This window comes from Sebastes umbrosus, chromosome 13 (genome assembly GCF_015220745.1).
Source record: "Sebastes umbrosus isolate fSebUmb1 chromosome 13, fSebUmb1.pri, whole genome shotgun sequence".
Lineage (NCBI taxonomy): Eukaryota > Metazoa > Chordata > Actinopteri > Perciformes > Sebastidae > Sebastes > Sebastes umbrosus.
Genome location: NC_051281.1, coordinates 21987478 through 22010101, shown reverse-complemented (window position 1 = coordinate 22010101; position 22624 = coordinate 21987478). Strand labels below are relative to the sequence as shown.

The window sequence follows — 22624 nt, the reverse complement described above, 5'->3', positions numbered from 1 at the left end:
GTTAGCTTAGAATGAGCCTTTCATATCTACAAAGGGAGCGGGTCCTCTTCACAGAGTCCGCCATGTGGCTCTGCCACATTTCTACAGTAGCCCAGAACGGACAAACCAAACACTGGCTCTAGAGAGAGCCTTTCACGTTTTGTTACATAACCTGTAGGCCACCGTAATTCTCCGACACGTTGTGAAACTGCAGTAACGTGAGCCACAGAGTGCAAAACCGTGGTACCGCCCGCTACTGTTTGACATACGTTGGTCCTAAAGTTGTTGTGGTAAGGATGGCCTCTGAGCAAGGCGAACAGTGTTACCACGGTTTTGCACTCGGCGGCTCACGTTACCGTCTTGTGAGCAAGAGGGGTACTCAGTTGGTTGCAATCTGCAACCACACCACTAGATGCCAGTAAATCCTACACACTGTACCTTTAAGGACCCTGAAGTGTCCTGTTTTACTTCTTAAACTAAAACTATTTTTTACCTGTAAGATAAGAAACAAAGTTAAAAGGGGCATCTCCACAAGACAAAAAGACTTTTATTCTGATGCCATCTGTTTGATAATATATATTGAATTTCTTGTTAAATTCAGGCTGCCTTTATTGCTTGCATGTGTGCAAGACACACAAACACAAATGGCTTTCTTCTCCTTTTTCAGCACATTAAAGACCAAAAACCTAATGTGGTTATTTCAAGTGATAATACTACTTCACTGAAGCTACTTAGCCAGTACTCTCTGTGTAGAACTTATGTGTTTCAGACTCCGATGACATTCTGATTATGATTGTGCTCAATCATATGAGCGCTCAGCTGATTTTACCAGCCCGGAGGCTCTGGAGGCCTGAAAATAGCCCTCATATATTTTCCCTTCTGTTCAGCTATTACCACTAACCATAAATAAGCATTACGAGAAACAGTGTGGTAGTAGTTTTGGTATACAGCTATAATCTTAGACTTTGTGACTGTGTTCCAAGCCACACAAGAGAGGGCATTTTCTTTCTCCAACCTCTTTTATTGGGCCCATAAATTTGCATTATGCCAAATTGGTAACCGTCCATTTCAGCTTTTCACTGTTGGCGAATCAGCATGATGGAAGCCCCCGGTGCAAGATGACGCATACTGGTGGGAAAGTTGTTCTGCTTTTCATCCTACTGGTTTAATCTTCTGCAGCTTGTTGTGTTTTATAATGTAATCCAATGTTTTAATGTAAAATCTTAATCTGACATGTAACTGTGCAATATCAATATTCAATATTCTGTGCAATATAAACATTTCATATTCCATATTCATATGTGCAATACTGTGAACCCACTCACTCAGTCTATTTTTTAAATCTTGTTTTTTTACTGTCTACTTGCTGACTATATTGTTATTGCTTACTTCCTTATTTATGAGATCTTGTTTTGTTTTTTACTGATGTCTCTTGTTTGCACTGTACCGCTTTGCTGCTGTAATCCTGCACATTTCCCCGCTGTGGGACTAATAAGGGATTATCGTATCGTATCATATCGTAACTACATTTATCTGACCGTTATAGTTGAGTAAAAAAAACGTACCTACTCTAAATAAATATGTCTCTCTGAAATGCAGCGAAATAGAAATATAAAGTAACAGGAAATGTAAATGCTCAAGTTGAGTACAAATACCTGAAATTTGTACTTAAAAGTTCTGTGATTAGGATCCGCTCTGTATGTAGATATAAACAGCTCTTTCTAAGGTAGCGAAAACACAACGATTCTTAGTTTCAGGTGATTATACACTAATGAAAACATAGTTATGAATATTTCATTCCATTTCTGACAACAGTTCCCACTAAATGTTACACACTGTTCCTTTAAGTACAGTATTTGTACCCACTAAATGCTATATTGTACAGTCAGTGCTAATGTCTCGGTTCAGTTGTCACCATCTAACAAGCTGCCCTGATTTTAAAGAATTGAAAAGATGTGTTTAATTATACGCCCTTACTTTGTTTCCTCCCCCTGAACCGAGCAACCTTTATGAACCTGACCATGTTCGTGCATTACATTCTCAGCAGGTTCGTTGGTTACATTGCATGCTGGGAAGGGGCTGTAAGAAATCCAAGTGCTCATGGGTAGAGAGGCATGTGTGACTATTGTATTACCACATGATAGCAGGAATGTGTAGCAGCATGCACATGGGATGTGAAGCAGATTTTATATCCTCCTATCACTGTTATGGTTGCTCTATGTACTGTAGCTGGTTATAAGCATTTACTGACTTCTCTAAATAGACACTACGGTCACCTTAGGTGACAAGTACACGATGTACACAAGAGAAAATATAATATCAGGCTTGCAGGTTGACACTGTGAGTTTTGTTTGGTTTCACAGGATCAAGAATGAGCTGACAATTTCCTGCAAAAGTGATTTACTGACTGCCAGGTCAACTGTCAAACCCCAAAAATATGACTGAAATTCTGTTTGACCTGGGTAGCATGGTGGGGCTTTGTTGCTCCAACAGTAAAGCCTTGTTTGGTGTTCCGATGTTAAACCATCAGTTATTAGTTTTATCGATATTTGAAATCAGAAACAAAAAGCCCTTTTGTGCCCCTAAACATTAACTAGATGTTTTTACAGCTGCTTGATTGTGTGATTAGTGTAAAAATAGACACACACACGTAAAACACTTTACTTTACGGCTTACAATTATTTTTCCAGAAATGTGTGTTTGTTTTTCTCTCAGCCTTTGTGTTGCTGTGTGAGAGTGAGTGAAGGGCTGGCAGTAGTCTGGATTGTGCTCTCACTTTCCAGCTCTTTCACTGCCCAACACAGAGACCCAACAAGCATGCCCTCTGTTCTTTTATTGTCAATTTCTCTCACACATGCACCTCTGTTTTCTGCTCTTCCTCTCGCAGGCATCAAGAGACCAACAGGAGGCTGAAAAATGTGAGTGGAAAAATAAAAATAAGCAGTGTTTTGTTTTCTTCTGAGAGCTTGATTTATTGACCTGTCATTCAGCAATAATAAAACACAATGGAGCTTCAGTCCTGTATAGCTATGAATCCCTTAAAGGGGAACTCCAACAATTTTACACATCAAAGTCTTTTTACAGATGTTGGCGAGTACTACCTACATATGTGGAAAATATGTTGCATAGAGCCTTTTGTGGCTTCAATTTATCAGAATTTTGTGCAAAATCGGATAAATTGCCTCAAGTGATGTCACTTGAGTCAGAGTTGGTCGGAGCTGAAGACTACAAGTTTGAAAATGACAAAAATCTGGAGGTGTAGTTAGAAAGAAGTGATCTTACTAGACCTCTGTAGCTCCTCACCTGTACTTGAGGCTAGCAGCTGGAGGCTATATACATTGTGCATTGTCAGTAATGTAGGAGCCAGGTTTTGACAAGGAAGAAGAATGTGTGGAATAAAAAATACGATATTCTCTGCTTCTACTTTTTAGATATTTTGTATTATTTATTATTATTATATAAACACATTATATTCTATTTTATATTATGTTTTTAATTTATTAGTTATTTTATTTTGTATAATATTTTTTATTTTATATTATATATTATTATTATAATTTTTTTTTTAATTAATTTATGTATCTACGAAATACAGACAGACACTAAACATGTAGCACAAAATTAATTAGTTTGTCCTTATATTAATCCCAGACTAAATTTGAGATATATTTCAAGGTCTTACCTTTAAGTTTGGAAAGTAACCTGAAAGGTACTTTTAAAGTACAAGATATGATTGTTTAAATTGCTCTTTTTGAGGAATGGTTGTCCCATAGATGTAATATTAGTTAAAGATTTAGATTTTCAAGTGCAAGTGAAAGCATAGTATTTCTCGTTACAGCTTCATCGTGTTTAATTAATCCTACAATATTTCCCTGCAAGTGGCCCCGTGACATAAAACCAAAGAGCTGATGTGACAGTTTGAACCGTATCGTGTAATAAAGGACCAGCATCATCGATGTATCGATGATTGTTTGCTTTAGTGCAGCACATTTACCTGCCCAGGCTGATAATAATGCACACACAAACAGCAACAGAGTATTCTGGATGAGCCTGGAAACGAGAGCAGGGCACCAGCTGATATCACCTTGTGTCATAACAATCACCTGCTTTAGCACTGCACTGAACATTCATGAACTAGGGTAAAGGTACAGCTATAATCTGATGTATTCTGTCTGGTAATAATTTAGTATAGGCTTGTGTAATAAGTTATTTGTTTTCTCCTCTCCAGGTATTGATCACCATTTACTGGCTTGGAAGAAGAGCTCAGTGTGACCGTTTCTATGATGGACCTTACCTGAATTTGAAGGCGTTTGAAGGCTTATTGGGCACAGCACTATACAAGGTAAAACTGTGGATAGTTATCCCATTCATTGTGCACTCTAAGCCGTCTTATCTGTGTCGTCATGAAACAAAAGCTTAATTTTCTTGTGGAAACCAGATATAGCATGAATGAAATCCTCTTTTACAGCCACTACCCAGTACATTTCTGTATCCTCCCTGGTATGTAGACTATGTGTGGAAGAATGACCGTTAAAGGCCGGGGGGCCTTGGATTGCTGGCCACTAAAACCAAAGCTACGTTAAGTCATAAATGACCTGACCCTGCTATTTTAATCTTGTTTACAACACGGCACACAGCTCGCATACATTTGCAGGTGAAAATAGCTTCTTCTTTTCCTCCCCCTGCTCATTTTAGTGTTGAATTTGGCACTTTGCTTTCACATAGATTTATAGGTGATGGTGTGCAAGCCCTCTATAATTCAACTAACTACAGGGATTTTCAGTAATAGCAGTTGGTTACCGCGCGTCTTGTACATTTAGCTATGATAATCCAAGTTCACCGGCGCGTGGTTAGGCTGGGTTTAGTTTGTGGACTTCAGTGGATTACAGATCTGAAAATAATTTTTGTTATGGCTGACAAGTTTTTGCTTGTTTGTAGCCGTGCTGGTTAAGGTGGCTCCGGGGGCTTGCTTATGTATTTACGTGCAATAAAAATTTCTTCATGCAGTAAACAGTCATCAGTAGTACATGAAACATGTTTGTTTTGACAGCGATGGCACTGAATAGAAAACAATGAGGTTATTACAATGTAAATTACAGCATGCGCCGTCTCTTATAGACAGTACAGAAGCGTGTGTTTACAGTAACTGAGTCTGCAGAAATCAGAGGCCAGACTTCACACTCTACCTGGGAGATCTCTTGCACACCACACACAGTGGAGCTAAATATTGTAATTGGCACCCTATTATCTGACTTTGTGTGTTTTGTGTGCGTGTGTGTATGAAAGGCTCTGCAGGAATCGTCCAGTCAGAAAGGCAGCAACGTCAGAGACAGCGGTTTTGGCGATAGCTGGTACTCAGAGCGAGAGGAGCTCTTCCAACTGAGAGGAGGAGTAGTAGGAGGAGGAGGCGGCGGACACAGGAGAGACGACTCCCTGGACAGCTTGGACTCTTTGGGCTCCCGACCCCAGAGCATCTCATCTGACACCACTCTCAAAGGCAGCAGCGAGGGTAGGAGACGTCCTATCATTTGTATTTACACACAAACAAAATCAGACACGTGCTATTCTTGACCTCTTTCTTTATACACTTCTAAAACTGACTTTATGGCATTTAAGAGCATGTTTTTTCTTTAATTTTTGTAAATTGCTGTTTATGTTATCCCACTCACACAGCTAATGTTTCTCAAATTGTATCTCTGCATGATTATTTATAACGAAGTTCTGTCTAGATCTTCAAATATTTGTGAGCAGGGAAGATATGCTGCATCGGAGCCAGAAAGTTGCCTCCCATTTGTGAAAACAAATACCTATTGCCATCTAGTGGTATGCTTTTGAAAGTGAATGTTTTCAGCAAAAAGACCCTTATATATATCAAAGCTAAAGCCCGTCTGTGATCTTGTTTCATGACAAACGTGTAGTATGCCTTGAGAGTGCTGGTCAGTGATCTCAGAGTGGGTGTCCCCCGCTGTAGGAGAGAGCGGTGAGACATTCCACAGCCGTCCACACCGGCTTGTAAATGAGGAGGCCTTCGCTCCCCACCCTGCACCCCTCTGTTACTCCTCAGAAAGTCACGCCAGAACACACAACACACTCTCCCCTCGCTCTTTTCCCGGCTCTCACCTCGTTTGTCCTTTTTGCTACTTCATTATCAGACATCCTGCTTCTCTTCTCTTTCATTTTTTCTCCCACATGTATTTCCCGTAATCTGTTTTACACCTCTTTGTGCTCCCTCCTCTCCTGCTCTGTCTATGCCATCAGGTTGTTGCAGTGACACCGAGGCAGACTCCGTCTTCAGGATGGCCGAGAACAAGGACGGTATCTCTTACCGCCGGTCAGTAAACATCACGCCCAAGGCCAGCGCCCAGTTTAACCAGTTCCTGCCCACTAAAGACAAATCTTCAGGCTACGTGCCTGCGCCGCTAAGGAAGAAACGGGCCGAACGCAATGAGGACAGCCGGCGCAGCTGGGCCAACCCCACATACGCGGAGGATGAAGGCCCACTCACCAGGTACTGTTACACCCAACCGTTTGATCTGTTTAAAGGTGCCGTTTCTCACCTCAGACAACTAATTTTATTTCTTTTTTTTTCTTAAAAGCAAGACAAAGTGATCTAGTGTTCATACCCAAGTCCTTGGTTTGTGCTTCAAATGCCTGAAGTTTACATTGTCTCCTCTCCCGTCATGTTGTGGTGCTGTTGTGTTGTCTGCGAATGGACGATGGTGGTGTGTACTGGTTGTGTTTCATTTTTTGTGGATTGACGACCTCAGTGAAACAAGGTCTTCCTCTGACTGCTACGGCTACAGTCAAGCCTCCCAGAGTGCCTCGCCCGCGGCTCATCTACAGTGGGCCTACGAGTATGAAAGCGGCAGCGACTCGGACGCAGATCGACCGGACCCTGATCTCCTTCTGGATGATCTGGCCAGCAGACGCTTCCACAGCCCCTCCCCGGCTCCTCCCACCAACTTCGCGGTGCCCATCAGTCCCCTGGCGGTAGGGACGGCGTCCAGGGGTAGCGGGAGCCCCTGGCCTAAGGTCCCTATGACTCCCAATGTTGCCCCTCAACAGAATGAGACCTGCTTCAGGTCAGAGAACATGAAGCAACGGTGTGACTTTGATGTGCCTGCCTGATGAGAGCAAACTAGAGCGCTTCTCTTACCCTCAGTTTGCATGGTTAATTGTAACCATGAGCAACATCCTTGGTTGTAGTATGCTGCCTCTAACAGTGCTTTAAAGTCTTCCGTTTGTTGGTTTCTGTTTGAATTGTTTTGGGATTTTAGCTGCAGCACGTCCTTATGAGCTTGGAGGAGTGATTTGAGTTTGCAACATAATTCCTCAAATCAATTTTTGCTTCCTTTACAGTTTGAGCTTGCGTTGGTTTGCTAACCCTTGCGTCATCTCATTTGAGGTTGTTGTGCTCGAGGTATATGCTATCCTCTTTGCGTGACTGGCGTGCTGTGCTGTGCTGCTGCGGAAAAAAATATTTTGACACGTGTGATCGGCTGTCTGTCTCGAGCAGCAGCGGCATCCACAGTGGGGAAACGCAGCCCCCCCAGCAGAGCTTCGTGAGGGTGGACCACCACCAGCGGCGGCCCGTGTCCACTGACAGCCTGTTCGGGGAGATATACGACGACTCTGAGGATGAGGACGATGACGTGGGCTATGCTGACCCCGTCCAAGATGATCTCTACTCCCGCAAGATGGGCCTCAAACCCCAGCCTGTCGCCAAAATGTCTTATGACAAGTTCTTGCCAAAGTTCTGGACGCCCGAAGAAGACGTACACATACAGAAGATCAAAATGGGCTCTCAGAGGAGACCCTGGTACAAGAAGATGCAAGGCTTCAGGTGTGTGAGGGCAGTAAAATCCAGCATAATGTGGATTTATCTCATATATACATACTTTAAAGGGGTAGTTTGGGTGTTTTGGGGTTGTATGAGGTTCTTATCCATAGTTGGTGTATTACTTAAAGTAGATGGCGGTCAGCGTGCCCCCGGCATCAACAGGGCTGTGCTGTAGACAGGGGCAGCAGAAAAAATATTTTAGCCACCTAAAAGAAAGGCTCACATAAAAAAAATCAATATTAGTTTAATTGTACGCTATATTTAGAATATTTTCACTGCTTCAGACAGCCCTTTCCTTCTCCTTTCTGACGGGGATCTGAACTGAAACTTATCTATGCTCTCTTCAAATCCAGCAGGCTCAGATGACAAAAACAGTTCAGATATGTTTCACTTTAAGTTCAGTTTGTCGTAGGTAAATATTGTAAATATAGCGTACACTTAAACGGATATCTATCTTTTAGATGGGCCATAAATTTAGGTGGCTAAAATACATTCAGCAGTACATTGCTTTGGTACTCCTGCGTGCCGACCGTCATCTACTGTAGGTAATACACTGACTATTGATAAGTTCCTCATACAACCCCACTTCAAAACACCCGAACTATCCCTTTAAATCTCTCTATATTATATTTTACAGAGTAGCAATATCATGGATAACATGTATTCCCTGCTTCTTGCACAATCCTTTCTTACTTTTCCACCAGACACTTTCCTATCCTTAAAAAAATGTTTGCATGCCAATTTAACCTTTTTAGATCCTACAATTCAAAATGTAATTGACTGCATTTTCTGTATAGATTCCTCCCACTTACTCTTCTTTCTCTTCTCCTGCTATTGCCTCCTATCTTTCCCTTCACTTTTACCCTCTCTCTGCTCCTGTCCCCCTTTCCTCCGTCCACCCTGCTGTCCTCGGCTGTAGCTATAAGAAGTCGGGCTCTTCGTCAGATGACTCAGACTGTGACATCAGTCCTTGGCTCTCCTCTGCCCCCTCTCTCTCCGGCCCCTCTCCCTCTCACTCCCACACACACGAGGCCCCGGCACACACCACCCTCGTTGTGGGGAAAAGGTCGATACAGCTGCACGATTGTGACACTGAAGGAATGTTTTAGAGCATCCAGATTTTATAGGAGAAATATAGTTGGGTCCTGTTGGGGCTGAATTTCTGATAAGCTGCTTTTTAATATACTAATGGTAAAATACACTGTCAAGCTACTGGAAGTTGCCCTAACACACTTTATAGAGCAGTTTGCTTGCACTGACCTTAGTAGAAACTAGGCTGTGTCTCAGCATTTTTATTACAGTCTATTCCAGTGATGGCAACTAGCATTGCAGTTTTATTTCGTAGCAGAGTGATTGTAAAATCCTGATTTGATCAACATCTGTTTGAATCAAATATCACCACTATAGCCGCTCGATGCATCTCTTCCTCCTTTTCTTGCTCTTTGATCCAGTTGACATGCATGCACTCATCACCTCTCTGTCCTTTTCTCTCCTTTTGCCCACCCTGCAGTCCACATTTTCAAGCACACACTCCTCCACAGCTCCCCAAGATACAGTCCCCTCTGTTAGAGACCCCCCCTCTGGTGTTTGCCCCAGTGGACCCGGCCTCGGGTCCCAGACTGGTCAAAGGTGAGAGGTGGCCCCTCCTGGGGCGCCAAGACCCCCGGGAGCCCCCAGACTCCTTTGATTATGAGAGCATTTGCCCCGACTTGGAGAATGACGACATGTTTACCAGGCGAACCCTGGCCTTCCAGTCCAACACTGACTTGGCTATGATGAAGTCTCAGCTGCCCGCCAAACGCCGTCTCTACACGTCCGAGCCGCAGCTCAACATCATCACCCAGCGACACAGCTGCATCAGCACCGACGAGAGCGATTTCCCTGATATCGAGGAGGACGATGTGGTATATCGTAAGGAGAAATCCCAGCAGGCTCAGCGGCCTCTCTCAGGAGCCCCCGACAACTACGCCCCTATGCCCATCCCAGAGCCGTGGGCTCTGCCTCCTGAGCTCAAGGCCAGACTCCTGTGCCCCCCATGTCCTCTGACCAAGGAGGCGGCAGCAGACAAACAGAATTTGACTGAGAAGGAGGAGACGCGTCCTAAAACGGATGACATGCTTGTGCGGAAACTTGGAGTTTGCTCTGATCAGAGCCAGAGCTCATCATCCAATCAGATGGCGCCCTCAGTACCTTCTTCCTGTAGCGAAGGTGACCTGCAGAGATGGCAGGCTATCAGGGTAGCCAGTCAGATAAGATATAAGAAGAGGCTCATGGTGGAGAGGCTGGCTGCTCTCAAGTTGTGAAAGTAGATTGCTGTAACAGTGCCTGTTAGTTTCTGCTTACTTTGTTGACTGTGAAAATTCATTAGTGCCATTTCAGTTTTGAAATATTTTCTGTCAGATGGTGAAGTGGTCTAGACTGCATGTGGATCCAACTTGTGAACGATTGGTCTGAAGGGCATCACTGTCATAGATGGGAGCTCTATCTATTTAAGCTCTTCTTTATGACAACTGATTGGTGCCTTCAGCATTCACTGGGTCAGTCACACAAACTGCAATGAAGGAGCAGCAACAGCTCACGTTTTCCTGTTTAAAATGTTTGTTGTTTCCTCAAAATTGAGTCTTTTTCCAGTAAGAAAGAAATTTTAATGAAAGGCCCTATGACATTATAACCATAAGGCCATTCATTATGATTTTCTGCATGATGGGAATATGGTTAATTGTACCTTAGCACCACATGGTACATGCTGAGTGGATGGCGACTGCCACTGTGTTTTTGAAGTGTGATTTTATGAACAAAGCAACACAAATCTCCAACGTCGTTAACTAAATTGTTCGGTACATCATGAGCACTGTTAAACAGACGCAAATTCTGCATTTTGTCTTCGGTTTTGTTTTCCTATCGGACCGAGTTTGCCTGTGAATGGAAAAAAATATATATACAAGCTTAATAAAGAAAATAAGAGATCATGATCTTGTGATGGAATGTATTGAATTGGCCATTTGTTGACCTCACCCACTAACACATACAGAAACGCGGATCTGACCAGAGTTCAATGTTGTTTTCCCTCAGCAGAGGGAACTTCACACTGATGTGTAAAAGCTCAAAGTGCAGCAGCATGAGAGTGTGGAAAGGTTCAAGCCTGAGTAATATCCAAACATAACGTCCTGAGCACACTGACAGCACCAAGCGGGACAATTAAATGCAGTCCTGTATGTTGAGCCGACTTGAAAGCCTATAGAAATTCCCCACGGCTCTGAAAGAAGACGCGACTCCATAGTAACCTGAACACAAATCTGTACCGCAGTGTTTGCACATGAGCAGACACACACACAAAGCAGCCATTTAACCTGAGTCAAGGCCATCTGGATTTACTTCAGCCATGTTTCCAGTGACATCATGTTGGAGTCTCCAGAAAGGCAGCATTGTTTAGAGAAATAGACATGTCTGCACACCTCCCCATAGAAATGTCAGGGAAAGGAAAATCAACTATATGAGCACCTTAAACTCTAATGTAAGTGAAAACCAGCAGGGTCATGTTTTAGCGCCCACCAGCTGTGGATGAGCTGGTCTGACAGAGTCACTAATTGACCTCAAGCACCTCTCTCCGACTCATTGTCAGGAGCTCCTTCTGCAATTATGTGACTTTGTTGTGTGTGGTTCTCTCCGGTTTCCTAGACAGCGGGGAGAGAGTTTCGACGGGTGAGTTGATGCGGGCTCCCAGGAATGTGGCACGTTTGCATTTGCTCTGGCCTCTTACAGTCGCACCTCGCTGCCCCCCCCCCCCCCCCCCCCCCCCCCTGCTTTTGTGCTGCTGTTCTCACTCACTAGCTGCTAAATGCTGACACACAACGCAGTGTATTGAATGGCACAGGGCCAAGTTCAGGGGGTGTGTTTAGGGGGGTTGCTCTATTGACAAAGCAACAAAGTGAAAAGATGCATACAATAGCAATACGCTGGGTCATATACCCAAACTGTAGTGCGTCCCAGTGAGAGTTATGACTGAGCACCGGTCTAACCCACCCTGACAGCAGTATGAGACACATGTAAATCTTAACAGGTAAGTGAAAACAAAGAGTGCATTTTTCTGAAGGCTGTGAGTGACTTTGCTGTTCTGCTTGACGGGGAAAGCTGTGATACGTGTTACTAACCCACCCACTGAGCTTATACATCACTCCACAGTTTTATGTGGTTGACCCGTGTGCTGCTTTTGCAAACTAACACTTGGTTACAGGCAGGGTCTGAAATTAACTTTTTTCCCCGTCTGCCACTGTGGCAGGCAAGTCATTTTTGTTGTCTGCCACTCAGAAATTTTATCTGCCACTTTTTAAATCTGTCTCCTTCAAACAACTGTATTTATTCACGTTTCTAAATTAAAAAATACAAGATGACATTCGAACACATCCTGATATACCTTTGCCCAATACTCATTTTTACAGAATAGAGCTTGAACGCCTCATAGTGTAACTCAATGCAACCTCCGTTAACATTAGTAGCCCCGTTATTTAGCCAAACCGGACTGTGCTGTTCACCGGCTGCTAACAGCTAACATTACTAGTTCTCCTCCTGCCGATTTGATGTTCACAATGTACCATTATAAAGGAAAAAATAGAGATGCGTCCCCTCAGGTTTACTAGTGCTCCAAGCATGAGCACTAGTAAACGTGCTCAACCACACGCTCAACCAAGGTTGAGCATTTTCTCAACCAAGGCTGCGGAATCAAACAAACTGGAACATGATACAGTGTGCGTATAGCGTTACGTCATTGTGCATGCAAAACTGTCAGAAAGCATCAATACAGATGAATTGATAGTCCCTGAGGCATGAGATGTCAAGGAATCGGACAACTGCGGATCGATTCTCTATTCCTATCCCTAGCGTTTTGCCTGTCCGCCAACAATTTATCCACATTTGGTGGGTGGTGGGTGCTAATTTCAGACCCTGGTTACAGGTTAAAGTTCCAATCCAACTTTCAGCATCAGCATCCAAACATATGGATGGTGGAAATTATTTAGAATTTTGGATGGTGTTTTTTTTCTCTACAATTTATTTGATACGATGGTAAGCGATGGTGTCATGTCTTGGAGTGGAATTCATTTTTTGAATTTTACTAACTTTTTTTTTTTAGCTTGTGTGGAGCTTCTGCCAGGATATGCAAACTAAACATCCCCATCCACCTCTCATTTGAGCTGCTGATGCCTTTTTTAAAAAACTTTTTCATTCCACAGGAGTAAATCAACAAGCGATATCCAGGTCGACCCCACCATCATCCGGCAGATTCGCTACGAGGAGCTGCAGAAGCATCGCGAGCAAGTAAAGGACATCGAGGATAAGTGGCAGGATGTGAGTAACTTATACGTCTACATGCACGCTGACGCTCGAGGATATCTGTTTGCTTTTCGACATTCATGCTGTACGAATCAAGACAAGCTGGCAGAAAGAAGCTTTGTTCCCATACACAGAAGTGAAAGATGAGCACATGATCTGAAGGATCTGTGCGGCAGTCAGGCGAGCAGGTGTTGGTGGTGCAGTCTGTGGCCACAGGGTGAAAAGAGAGCTGTTTAGATATAAGCCAGAGACGGAGGCAGACACTGATTGGTGCAGCACTGCCCTCTGGCTATGGACTGTCCTCATTTCCAAATCAGTGTTTGTGGCAGGAAACGCCACAACCTGTACTGTAAATACTAATAATATAAATAATGGGAAATGGTGTTATGATGTAATATACCCACATGATGCAAGACAGACACCCTAGAATGGAAATAACTACATTAATCCATGTAAAGTTGACTTGAGGGGTGCAAGTTATTCCTGGAAAATAATTTCAAAGGGCATCTAATTTTAAACACGATAAATAAAGAGTAATAAAAAGTTATCCACATGTGTATGACTTGCTGTGACAGTGGCGTGTCTGTCAGCAGTCTGATTAGTATCATGGCCAAATAATGGAGTCTTAAAGCAGCATTTAGGTCACACAGTCCCCAATACACAGGGGAAGTGAGCCGGGAGGAGCTTAAAGCACACAAATAGAACACCTTCAAATGTAGCCCTTTCTGGGGTTTTTTTTTTTTCGTCTCTCTCCTTCTCAACTTCACTCCTTTCAGCTGTGCAACAGTACCAATCTGTTCTTTTTTATCTAGATCTAAGCTGAATTGTTACAAAAATGGTGCATGAAGTGATCTGGGCTTACTTTCACTACAGGACCTGAGCAAATGGAAGAACCGGCGCAGGAGTGTCAACTCTGACATAGTGAAGAAGAAAGAGGAGAGGGAGATGATAGAGCATACCACGACCAGCAGCAGCAGAAGGTCCAAGACCTTCAAGGAGATGCAAGAAGAGAGGTAAGAGAAAACACACCTGATCAGGTACTTTTGATAGTTTACGTTATTGGTGTATTTAATGCTATAGAATTTCTATTTCCATTTTCTGATCCTGTTTTTTACCAAAAAGCAACACGCAGTGAATTTGTTCTTCTTTTACACCTTTTTAACCCTCGGAGGGGGATCCTTTACTAAGGTAATAGAAGAGAAGGTGTGTATTAGAAGCTTTGCAGAGACGAAGGATTATTTGTGCAGGAGTGAATGAGGAGTAATTGTGCCTTCAGTCAGTGTGCAAGTGTAATCTAATCATCCTCCCCTTTTTTTGCCCCACCCCTCTCCTCTTTTAACCTGTGCTCTTCTTTCTATTTTCCTCGCTGTATCTCACTGCCCTTCCTGTCCCCTTCATCTCCCTAAATTGCATCCCTTTCCATCCTCGTCTTTAATTTCACCCATCACTGTCCACTTTTTTCCCTATTACCTCTTTATCCCATCCCGCTCCTCCTCCTCCTCCTCCTCCTCTGTCCAACCCACAGAGAAAATAAAGGTCGTCTCGGATCTCTGTCTTACCCGGACGACGCAGACGTATTTGATAAACCTGCCATTTCCCCACATCGCCGAACCCTTCCTCCCAGGAGCTACACTATTGACACTCCCTACTATTCCTCTGATCCCCCTGAGTCTTCTCCAAAAGAGGACGAACCCCCAGCTGCCTCCCTAGCCACTGGCAGGGCCGCATCCCCTCCCACCTCACGGGAAGTTGACATTGTGGACAGTCCTGCGGGCAGCGACGCAACGACCACCATCACTCCCGCCAGCCGCAGCTTTTACCACAGCTCCCAGACACCAGCAGCTGCACCTTTACAGAGGAGACCGGTCTTAGAACGCACCGGCGCAGTCAAGACAGAGGAAACCAAGACCACCGTGTCCTCTTATAGCTCCCTGCAGAAGGTGCCCGAGCCAAGGCGCCCATTGTCGGGCATACAGACTGAGGCGGGGGCCCCCTCCTCTGGTTTTCTGTACAAACAACAACCACAGCCCAGTTCAATGGAACCCAAGCCTCCCGGGGTGTCTCGGGTTTCCGCCTCCCTCCCCAGGAGCTACCAGAGATCGGATAGCGCACGTCTAACCTCAGTTGTCACGCCAAGGCCCTTCGGGACCCAGTCGTCCCGCCTAACCTCACTTCCCAGAGCCTATACAGTGAGTACTAGATAATTCTGCAACTAAATACAAACTACCAGTTCAGCACAGGGGACTGAAGGACATCTAGAGGAGTTTGGCAGTAAGACATTTTTGCCTTGTTGGTCAGGTACAATTTGATTTGAGTGCATGAATGTTAGCCAAGAGTCTGATCTTAATACTGTGTGAATAATAGATGAAGCTAGTGTTTTTATAATGCTAACGCAACTACCAGGGCTGCTATTTTCAGCCTCTCTCACATTCATTACTGTTACAGGTTTATCAGATCAGTTAGTGACCGGCAGGTGAGGGTTGTGAACTCTTGAAACAGTTTCAAATTCCTCAGTTGATTTCCCACTATTCTAACATCTGTTAAAGATTTAAATCAATTATTTTGTAATCAACATCCCTGTGTTATTCAAGTTCATTTTATAGAATCTTATTCTTGAAACTCTGCATTCTCTGACTATCTGATTTCCCCCCCGTACAGGTGGACGACCCTCAGAAGCGCGTCAACGGCGACACCGATGTCTCTAAGAAGTCGTCGGTGCCGAGCCGCTATCGCCAGTTCATGACCTCTGAGGACGAGACTCAGTCTCAGTCCAGCTCGGCCCACAGCAGCGAAGACGAGAAGGAGGAGGAAGAAGACAAGACTGCAGCGAAGAGCATCACCTCTACTCAGAAGGTCTCACCCGTCCCTCCTCAGGTCAAGAGTGAAGTCCCAGTCAGTCCTGCTCCAGCCAAAGAAACCAGCCAGGTACTCAACCTACCCGCTGTTGATAAAACCTATCGGTATATTGAAGAGTGTGTTTGTTACACAGATGTGATTTAATGCTGACAATGTGGACAGTCACTGAATGTATTTTTAGCTCTGCGGTAAATAATGAGTGAACCCAAAATGCGTCATTAAATCAAATTTTCGCTTCAACCTCTTTTCTCGTAAAGCTTAAAACTAATAGGATGATGCACTGCAGAAATGAAAGAATAGCAACAGGTTGGCATTTAATCAACAGCCATAAATGATTAATACAAGGCTTTCTTGCCTGCGTACACACAGACACACAGCGTGACATGCTGATCTCCAGAGCGATGCAAAGTCAGGACCCCATTTCTGCACTTGAAGCTATTTTTTTTTGTGTGCGTGTGTTCATGTGAATCATTGTTCATCTCTACTCACCTGTGTTGGTGTTTGGTTTCTAGGAGAAGTACTGTGAGATGCGGATCAGCCTGAACCAGAAGCCCAACAGCAGCAAAGACTTTGGCTTCCAGGCGGCCTGGGACTCCACAGGAGCCCGTGTGACGTCCATCCAGCCAGGTAACAGCAGAAATATTTGAAAGAAACACCTTCAAACAAAGGGATTTGTACAATACAATTGTATGAGTAGAGCTTTATTCATCTTCCAGTATAATGTCTGGTGATCAGCCAAACTGGCAGCCTTAAAATCCAACATTCCCAGGGGTTTAAGAAAAGAGCAAACAGTCATATCTCACTCTCACTGAAGCTGACTGATGTGTTCACAGATACAGTACAGTAGTAATATCTGAAACCAGTGCCCAGGCTCTGTTATATTTTACAGTGAGGCACGGCTGGATTGTCGTCAGCAGGTTTTCAGGTCCATTGCAGTGGCGATGCCAGACCTATGTAGGGCAGCATCTATCTGGGTCAGATCTGCTGGGCCTGAGCCTCTCTTTCTGCTGAGATTTTTCCACCTTCACAGTATCTCGTGCAATTTAACAGGTTAGGAAAACAAACATAAAACGCTAAAATGACAACATCAGAAACAAAATCAGCATGCACCAGACAGTGCACAAATCATGCAAAGCAGCATGAAGAAGAAGCAAAACAATGATGCAACAGTACAATGACCTCATCCTATGTTCAACACATGCAGCCATGCAAAACAGTATAGAGCAACAAAACTTAAATACAGCAATACTGTTAACCACATTATGCATGCATTAGCCAATGAGACATAAAATAAAATGTTAATAATATTGATCTTAATAGTATGTTATTCGAAATAGTTTAAAAGAAAAAAAAATATGTTCTGTCTTGTTTCACTTGGCAGTAGTGAAAAGTAAAGACAATGTAAAGGAAATGTTGAAAGAGTTTGCGACTCTCATTAGCTTCCAGCATTGTTTAGTATCTGTCACACAAAATACATTGTAAATATGTATGTAGATTCCATTTCATATTTAGATAATACAAGATAAAAGCTTAGACTGCTTTTATAAAAAAAAGTAACCTGTAAGTAAAAGTCCCATTGTCCAAAAACTTAAAGAGGACCTATTATGTTTTTGTGATTTTTCCCTTTCCTTTAGTGTGTTATATAGTTTTTTTGTGCATGTAAAAGGTCTGCAAAGTTACAAAGCCCATAGTCCCAAGAGGGAGTTACTTTCCCCCACAGAAACACTGCTCCTGAATTGCCTGAAACACCTTGCTTGAAGTCCTGCCTTTTCTTCCGTAACATGGTGATGTCACCAAGTAATACATTTGCATAATACCAGTCTAGTGGCTAGTTTGGCACGCCCTCAAACAAAGCTAATTAGAGCAGAGTCCAAAGAGTTTGGTTCGGTTGATCAATCACAACAAAGTGCGCCAGCTGACAAATCAGAGCAGACTGGGCTTTTTGGGAAGGGGGGCGCAGGAGCTCAAACAGAGCGTGTCAGACAGAGGGTGAAAAGAGGTGAGCAGCACAGCCGGTATGGGAAAAATAAAGCGTTTTTTGAACATTGAAGCATGTAGACATGTTCTAGTAGAAACCCAAAATACAAGTATGCAACTGAAAATAAGCATAATAGATCCTCTTTAACACAGTGCCTTTGTTCCTTTTTTTGTTCTTGGCATGGGAAGGTTTTTGTTGTTGATACAGTGTTATATTATTGAACTATAAAAGCTATATGTGGATAATTATTCTGGTGTGAATGATGATGAAATTAAATTTCAGTGAAATTACTAAAACAACCACCGCTTTATGCAAAAATTATAGCACTTATTATTATTATGAGTGATAACCAACCATGCATTGGGTTGATTGTGTACTTTCTTTGCCACTAACGACTGTTCCTCTGTCTCGGCTGCAGGCAGCCCGGCAGAGATGTGCCAGCTTCAGGCCGGAGACGAGGTGCTGACGGTGAACGGGCAGCAGGTGGCACAAATGAGCTACACAGACTGGAAGTCCTGCATGGAGGAGGCGCTGCAGGAGGGCAGCCTGATCATGGATATACGCCATCATGGCAAGAGCAGTGAGTCATATGTGTGTGTGTGCGTGTGTGTGTGTGTGTGTGTGTGTGTGTGTGTGTATGTGTTTGTGTTTGTGGGAGATTGAATTGAACCACTTTAAGGGTTGCATTCCTGGACTGACAGTGCTGCTTACGCTGCTTGCGTTGCTAAACAGTTTTGACACTTTAAATTGGTCCGTAAACTATTGTGAAATCATCCATGAATGATCTCATGACAGCTAAGCAGTGAAGGACCTTTTTTTTTCTCTGTTTTTGTTTCTGTTATTGCGTTGACCTCAGTGGTTTTTATTTCTCCTTTTTTTTCCTGTGTGCATTTTTCTTGTCCTGTTTTTCCCTTTTTATTTCTACTGGTTGTTTCTTCTTTTTTTTTTCCTTCCTTTTTCTGTCTCATCAGCATTCCTCTCTGTATCGATGTGGTGTTTTCCTTGTGGAGAACTAACCCTGCTCAGGTCCATGGTCCTCTTGAGTGTGCTGTTTTCACAGTGTTAGTATAACAGGCTTACTTATTCCAAACTACGTCAGTGTCTCCTTCCAGAAATAATAAACCACCCAGAGTAGCTCACTTGAACTAACACCTAGAACCTGTTTAAATAGTTTAGTGAAGCCCAGTGGTTGTGAGCCTGTTAGAAACACTGTGTGGGTTTTTGAAAGCTTTAATAGGCTGAATGGCTGGGGAAGGTTTCTCTGTCACACCCTGATGCTCTCTATAATAACTCCACAACAGAAACCTTGTCCCCTGCTTCAGTGTTCTTTATGTAAATAGACAATTCTGTGCCAAATGTGGATGCATAACGACTACTGCATACACACAGGCACAAAAAAATGTGGCTTTACATGCAAACACACATCCTATTTTTTGCCATTGCATTGTCTGCATGCAGACTGGGACACAGATCAACCTTCCCTGGCGTTTAAAAGCCATAAGACCATCAATCTGACCAGTATGGATCACCCGATCACACTTCTAGGTTCCTCCGACCCAAACACCGTCAGCTCCAGCCTGGATTTCACCTCACGCGCTTCCATGGAAAAGCTGACATCCAAAGAGGCCCCCGCCCACCCAGTCGTCGTGAGTGACCCAGAATGAACTCGGGTTTGATCAAGCTTTATTACTGTATTGTGCCACCTTTTAATGAGCGCACACCCTGCCATGTCTCCCTGCAGGACGTGGCTTCAAACGGAGTTAATGGAGGCTTCCGTGAGCAGTCGGTGACCATGAGAAACAAAGGTAAAGAGCAGAGCACACAATCAGAAAGGTTATGGAATTGATCCTGATGACTATTTCTGTACTGAATACAAAAACACACACCGGTGGGGGTTGTCGTTTTGTTTACTTAGCTTTGGGAGAAACATCTTTGCAAACACTGGACTATTGTGGAGAATACTAATGGACATTTACTGTGTTATATAAGAAAAAGATGCAACAAAAACATTATCTGTAACATGATTATGATGCATCTTAAAGGGGAACACCAACCAAATTAAGAATTCCAATTTGTTATTTCCATGGCTTAGTAAAGTACAATCAATATTTGTGAACATGAGCTCCTCTCTCAAAGCCAGAAACCAGAGAAGTAAGTTTCAAACTTGTGATGTCATAGGGTATAAAGTCTGGAGCTACTCCCTAGACAATGAATGGGAGACTGATTTTGTGGACACACAGAATGATTGTTTTCTTTTTTATACCCAAATGAGCTTTATTCTATTGTAGTATTGTAAGTTTTGAAACAGAAAATGTACCCATATACTCAGAACAATCCCCTGGGTGCTCTCAATATCATCTAGAACATCACTCCCTATTCATTGTCTATGGAGCAGCTCCACACTTTATACTTGATAATATCAGTTTGAGTTGGAGGAGAGTTGTTCATGTTTACTTATACTTTTTGGACTGTCTTAGACCATAGAAATAACATGTATGAATTTTGGAAATGGGCATAGTTCCCCTTTAAGCAATATGTACTGTATGTGTAATTGATGTATTGGTAATATAAGATGGTATATCCCCTTGTAAACTTGTTTTTCTCCTCTCACTGTATCCTGTTTTCCATCTCTCATGTAGAGTCAGAACCCCTATCTTTGAAAAACTTAAAACGGAGGTCAGAGTTTTTTGAAAAAGGTAAAAAAAGAAAAAGAAAAAAGAACTGCGGGGTGGCTCTTAATAATCACTACAGTATAATCTGTGTAATCTGGTGGCTGGGTTCTCTGTGCTTTTGTCTCAATGAATTCTTCAGATTCCCAAGGGATTTTTGCATGTTTCTTATCACGTCACAGCCTCATGTTCAATCGATAAGTGACCTATTATCGATTGATTATGAGCTGTCAGGATTCAAATAGATTCCTCCATGGCTCTGTTTTGGTGCCAGAGCTTAACCTTTGTGCTGTGCCCCCTTCCCTCCTCCTTCAGGTGGCTCAGGGTCCAGTGTCAGTGCGCTGGTCTACCTCTGTGGTAAACAGGGTTGAGTGTGCAGTGACTTCTTCCTCACCTTTGCTTGGTACACCCTGGGGCACTGACATGCTTTTCAAACCGAGGGAGTCTGGTGAAACCAATTAAACTTTGTTTAGCTTCATTATTTTGTTTAAATGAAGCTGGAAAACCATCACATAATTATCACAAAATTTTACAACTTATTGATTTGTAGGGAAGAAGAGACCCCATTAAAAGAACAATCTGCGTATAAAAGCAACACATTCAGCTCCAAAGGCTTGACAAGCATGTCAGACTCTACGCCAGCGTACCAACCACAAATACAAATCTTTAAATCCTCAGCCAATTATACTGTTATCATGCCATTAAATAAGCATTATCAGTCGCTATAAGCACCATTGAATGCTTCAGGACTGAGTCCTAAAACCTGGAAATTAGTTAGCATTTTGGCACTTCCGGTTCCCTCTTCTGTTTTTTGAATGGGTTTTTAGTTAGATGCCTGAAATAAGGTCTTTGGTTAACACATGTTAAAGACATTTTTTGTTGTACGACATAAAATACATTAGCCTTTATGTGTCTAACATAAGGCTAACAAGTGGCTAATGAGACTGCTAAACGTCATCATGCTGACTCGTCCGCCTTTACAGCCTCGTTGTGTATACTCGCGCTCATGCAACCGTGGTGTGGTTCGTTTATAGCCTAACGTTAGCTTTTTACTTCTGGCAATTGCATTCACACTGGAGATTATTTTACGGAACAAAACGTGTAAGTATCATAAACGTTTGTTTGCCACAGAGCTTATTTTCTGCAATAATCCAAAACCTAATGGAAAAATCCCATTGGCTTTTTGTCGAGGGATGCAGGACGATGCTAACTTCCTGGTTGGACTACAAAAATATGTCATCCCTAGAGCACTCTATAGATGTGGGTCAATAGGGGCCTACTACACACAATATTAGGTTTTATCATCTATTCACATGGGCAATCAAAAAAGAAGGTATAAAGACAACAGCGGCCTCTAGCAACCTTATTAATTATGACGGGAACAGAGGCCAGGGATCGCATTCTGTGTGTAACCATCAATAGTAGTTGTAGTTGTCTTTGTGTCACAAGCGTTAAGCGTTTTAAGTTTTGCTTTCACTTTTACAACGTAGTAGGCATAGTAGGCCCCTATTGACCCACATCTATGGTGCTCATAGAGACCGATAACGTCTATTTAATGGCCTGATAACAGTCAAATTGGGTGCAATCCTGCAGTGTTTGTGGTGTTTTTTGGAATGGTCCAGGTTTAACTCACGGTTACACTTTTCACTTTGCTGCGCATGAAGTTTAAAGTTCCTGTTGCTGTCTTTGCATGCATGTATTGAACCGTATATTAGCCTTTCAGACTGGCTGCGCTGTACTCGTCTGCATCTTAAGTACGCATGCCGCTCATATGTGTGTTTTTCTTCCAGTTTGTTTGATCTTGTTGTCCTCGCAATCAGTTTATTGATTTTCCTATTCAGAATTATTGGGCTGGCATCCAAAGTAAAGGTCAACAAGTGGGTGATCTTGAATTGAGAGAATCAATAAGTCCTAGTGGGAGAAATTTAACCTTTGTTGCTCGAGGCTTGTTGAAAACATCAATTACCGTTTGTG

At 43.0% G+C, this 22624-nt stretch overlaps 2 protein-coding genes across 12 annotated transcripts in view; both read left to right on the top strand.

Annotated features, from left to right (window-relative positions):
* The window catches only part of LOC119499999 (LIM domain only protein 7-like), a 58883-nt gene that overhangs the window by 24915 nt on the left and 11344 nt on the right, over nucleotides 1-22624 (top strand). For 7 of the 11 annotated variants that reach the window (XM_037789340.1, XM_037789350.1, XM_037789345.1 and 4 more), the window contains 14 exons: nucleotides 2867-2897; nucleotides 4208-4321; nucleotides 5266-5488; nucleotides 6238-6487; nucleotides 11498-11521; nucleotides 13048-13162; nucleotides 14021-14160; nucleotides 14673-15336; nucleotides 15806-16072; nucleotides 16516-16630; nucleotides 18400-18561; nucleotides 19440-19627; nucleotides 19723-19786; nucleotides 20621-20677. In XM_037789340.1, the coding sequence (XP_037645268.1) occupies nucleotides 2867-2897; nucleotides 4208-4321; nucleotides 5266-5488; nucleotides 6238-6487; nucleotides 11498-11521; nucleotides 13048-13162; nucleotides 14021-14160; nucleotides 14673-15336; nucleotides 15806-16072; nucleotides 16516-16630; nucleotides 18400-18561; nucleotides 19440-19627; nucleotides 19723-19786; nucleotides 20621-20677 (2414 nt within the window). Of the gene's footprint in view, nucleotides 1-2866; nucleotides 2898-4207; nucleotides 4322-5265; nucleotides 5489-6237; nucleotides 6488-11497; nucleotides 11522-13047; nucleotides 13163-14020; nucleotides 14161-14672; nucleotides 15337-15805; nucleotides 16073-16515; nucleotides 16631-18399; nucleotides 18562-19439; nucleotides 19628-19722; nucleotides 19787-20620; nucleotides 20678-20965; nucleotides 21008-22624 lie in introns of all 11 variants that reach the window. The other 4 variants (XM_037789347.1, XM_037789341.1, XM_037789342.1 and 1 more) reach the window with 4 other exon arrangements.
* Nucleotides 6977-10804, top strand: LOC119500001 (LIM domain only protein 7-like). Its single transcript, XM_037789353.1, has 4 exons — nucleotides 6977-7061; nucleotides 7339-7822; nucleotides 8739-8885; nucleotides 9330-10804. Exons 2-4 carry the CDS (start codon nucleotides 7404-7406, stop codon nucleotides 10120-10122), a joined length of 1359 nt encoding a protein of 452 aa, XP_037645281.1. The 5' UTR covers nucleotides 6977-7061; nucleotides 7339-7403; the 3' UTR covers nucleotides 10123-10804.

What these genes read in the sequence shown, in the direction of transcription:
- LOC119500001 (XM_037789353.1), top strand. Translation starts at nt 7,404, where the DNA reads ATGCTATCCTCTTTGCGTGACTGGCGTGCTGTGCTGTGCTGCTGCGGA. An exon ending in AAGAAGATGCAAGGCTTCAG is followed by an intron (nt 7,823 to 8,738) that starts GTGTGTGAGGGC and finishes CCTCGGCTGTAG; the next exon opens with CTATAAGAAGTCGGGCTCTT. An exon ending in ACCCTCGTTGTGGGGAAAAG is followed by an intron (nt 8,886 to 9,329) that starts GTCGATACAGCT and finishes CCCACCCTGCAG; the next exon opens with TCCACATTTTCAAGCACACA.